Source organism: Hoplias malabaricus, chromosome 2 (genome assembly GCF_029633855.1).
Source record: "Hoplias malabaricus isolate fHopMal1 chromosome 2, fHopMal1.hap1, whole genome shotgun sequence".
NCBI lineage: Eukaryota > Metazoa > Chordata > Actinopteri > Characiformes > Erythrinidae > Hoplias > Hoplias malabaricus.
Window position 1 is genome coordinate 46,490,281 of NC_089801.1, and position 3,588 is coordinate 46,493,868.

Below are 3,588 nucleotides of genomic sequence, written 5' to 3' on the forward strand. Positions count from 1 at the left end.
ATCAACAATCACCACCTCCTCCTCCTCCAACCCCAACACCTCCTCTTCCACCTCCACCTCTATTGATTACTGCTTAATTGCTCAATAACGCCTGCTTAGATACTCAATAACACCACCATCTCCACCACCACCAGTACCTCCAACACCATCTCCACCACCAACTCCTACACCTCCTCCTCCTACTCCTCCACCACCACAACCGCCACCTCCTCATCCTCCAACCCCATCACCTCCTCTTCTACCTCCACCACCACCTCCTCCTCCACCTCCATTGATTACTGCTTAATTGCTCAATAATGCCTGCTTAGATGCTCAATAACACCACTACCTCCACCACCACCAATACCTCCAACACCATCTCCACTACCACCTCCTCCACCTCCTCCTCCTGCACCTCCACCATCACCACCGCCACCTCCTCCTCCTCCACCTCCAACACCTCCTGTTCCACCTACACCTCCACCACCAATTCCTCCTCCACCTCCATTGATTACTGCTTAATTGCTCGATAACGCCTGCTTAATTGCTCAATAACACCACCACCTCCACCAACATTTCCAACACCATCTACTCCTCCTCCAACTTGACCACTACCAAAGCCACCTCCTCCTCCTCAACCACCACCTCCTCCTCCACCTCCACCACCTCCACCTCCTCCTCCTCCTTCAACTTCACCACCACCACCTCCTCCTCCTCCTCCACCTCCACCACCACCACCTCCTCCTCCTCCACCTCCACCACCACCTCCTCCATCTTTACCTCCACTACCTCCTCCTCCACCTCCACCTCCAACACCTCCTCCTCCACCTCCACCACCACCAATACCTCCAACACCATCTCCACCACCACCTCCTCCAACAAAGCAGCATCTCCTCCACCATCACAACCACAATTGATGATCAATCAGCAATCAATTTCATCTGCAATTATTCAAACATTCAGCAAATTATTCATCAGTAAGTAGTCATTTGTTGATCAGTAAGCAATAAATCAGACAGTTCAGTGATCAAGAAAACAATAAATCAATTTCTAGAAATTAATCTGTTCATTACGAATCAATCAATATATCAACAATCACCACCTCCTCCTCCTCCAACCCCAACACCTCCTCTTCCACCTCCACCTCCACCTCTATTGATTACTGCTTAATTGCTCAATAACGCCTGCTTAGATGCTCAATAACACCACCATCTCCACCACCACCAATACCTCCAACACCATCTCCACCAGCACCTCCTCCACCTCCTCCTCCTACACCTCCTCCTCCTACACCTCCACCACCACAACCGCCACCTCCTCATCCTCCAACCCCATCACCTCCTCTTCCACCTCCACCTCCACCACCACCTCCTCCTCCACCTCCATTGATTACTGCTTAATTGCTCAATAATGCCTGCTTAGATGCTCAATAACACCACTACCTCCACCACCACCAATACCTCCAACACCATCTCCACTACCACCTCCTCCACCTCCTCCTCCTGCACCTCAACCATCACCACCGCCACCTCCTCCTCCTCCACCTCCAACACCTCCTGTTCCACCTACACCTCCACCACCAACTCCTCCTCCACCTCCATTGATTACTGCTTAATCGCTCGATAACGCCTGCTTAATTGCTCAATAACACCACCTCCTCCTCCTCAACCACCAGCTCCTCCTCCACCTCCACCACCACCACCTCCTCCACCTCCACCACCACCACCTCCTCCACTTTTACCTCTACTACCTCCTCCTCCACCTCCACCTCCAACACCTCCTCCTCCACCTCCACCACCACCTCCATTGATTACTGCTTAATCGCTCAATAACGCCTGCTTAACTGCTCAAAAACACCACCACCTCCACCACCACCAATACCTCCAACACCATCTCCACCACCACCTCCTCCAACAATACCAGCATCTCCTCCACCATCACAACCACAATTGATTCATAAGCAGGAGGTGGTGGTGGTGGAGGTGGTGGTGTTATTGAGCAAATAAGCAGGCATAATTGAGCAATTAAGCAGTAATCGATTTACACATAAGCAGTCGATTGGTCAGCAAGAAATAATTCAGCACCTCCTCCACCACAACCACCTCCTCCTCCTCCACCACCACCGCCACCTCTTCCTCCTCCTCCTCCACCTCCACTGCAAACTCCTCCTCCTCCACGATCACCAGCGCCACATCCTCCTCCTCCTCCTCCTCCACTTCCACTACCACCACCGCCACCTCCTCCTCCTCCTCCATCAGCACCTCCTCCTCGACCTTATCCACCTCCACAACCACCACCACCTCCTCCTCCACCTCCTCAACAACACCATCTCAACGACCACCATTCATTCATAAGCTGGTGGTGGTGGTGGTGTTATTGAGCAATTAAGCAGTAATCGATTAATTCATAAGCAGTCGATTGGACAGCAAGAAATACTTCAGCAAACAAGCACTTCCTCCACCACCACCACCTCCTCCTCCACCTAGATTACCACCTCCTCCACCTCCACCACCTCCTCCACCTTTACCTCCACTACCTTCTCCTCCAAGTGAATAATCATTAGTCAATCAATTAGCCATAAATTAGCTATTAATCTGTACATCAGCAGTCAATCAATGTATCACCAATCAATCCATAAGTGTAAGCCACAAAATTATCAGCCATGAAACAAACCATTAGTATTCAGTTAATCAATAAGCAAACAATTCATAAATATATCAGTAATCAATCCACTCATCAACAATAAATCAATCCACCAGCAATCAATGAAACTATCATCTACAGTAATCAGTAAACAATAACTCAATCCACAGTCAATTAATATGAGTAATCAATCCGAAAAGAAAAGCAATTACACAGAAATAAATCACTCCATCAGCAATCAATCAATTAATTAGCAATCAGTGAAAAAACTATTGTCAGCTAAAAATTACATTAGCAAACAATAATTCATGTATTAACCAATAAGCAAGTAATTCATCTGTTAATTAGCAGTCAATCAATATATCAACAATCAAATCATCAGAAAAAAATAAATCCACCAGCAATTAGTGAGCAATCATTCACAAAGCAATTAAACCACCAGCAATCAATTAAGCAGCAATCAATTTACAATAAGGCAGCAATCAATCCAGCCATCAATAAACAATTAATCAGCAATCAATACATTAATATAAGCAATCGAATAAATCATCTGAAAAAAAAACAGCAATAAATTAATCAATCAGCAATCAATTTCATCTGCAATTATTCAAACATTCAGCAAATTATTCATCAGTAAGTAGTCATTAGTTAATCAGTAAGCAATAAATCAGACAGTTCAGTGATCAAGAAAACAATAAATCAATTGCTAGAAATTAATCTGTTCATTACGAATCAATCAATATATCAACAATCACCACCTCCTCCTCCTCCAACCCCAACACCTCCTCTTCCACCTCCACCTCCACCTCTATTGATTACTGCTTAATTGCTCAATAAAGCCTGCTTAGATGCTCAATAACACCACCATCTCCACCACCACCAATACCTCCAACACCATCTCCACCAGCACCTCCTCCACCTCCTCCTCCTACACCTCCACCACCACAACCGCCACCTCCTCATCCT

The 3,588-nt window shown here is 46.7% G+C and overlaps 1 protein-coding gene across 1 annotated transcript; it reads right to left on the reverse strand.

Moving 5' to 3' along the window:
* Positions 1–567: 567 nt before the first annotated feature.
* On the reverse strand, positions 568–2,234 carry LOC136676923 (coiled-coil domain-containing glutamate-rich protein 1-like). The gene is made up of 3 exons (XM_066654226.1): positions 2,097–2,234; positions 1,649–1,780; positions 568–669 (listed from the first exon to the last, which is right to left on the reverse strand). The coding sequence occupies exons 1-3, from the start codon at positions 2,232–2,234 to the stop codon at positions 568–570; spliced, it is 372 nt and encodes a 123-aa protein (XP_066510323.1).
* Between the last annotated feature and the right edge of the window lie 1,354 nt (positions 2,235–3,588).

Coding starts and splice junctions, on each gene's coding strand:
- LOC136676923 (XM_066654226.1), bottom strand. CDS start 2,234: ATGGAGGAGGAGGAGGAGGTGGCGGTGGTGGTAGTGGAAGTGGAGGAG. Junction 1,781..2,096: donor AGGAAGAGGTGGCGGTGGTG/GTGGAGGAGGAG, acceptor TAATCAATGGAG/GTGGTGGTGGAGGTGGAGGA. Junction 670..1,648: donor AGGTGGAGGAGGAGCTGGTG/GTTGAGGAGGAG, acceptor GTGGTGGTGAAG/TTGAAGGAGGAGGAGGAGGT.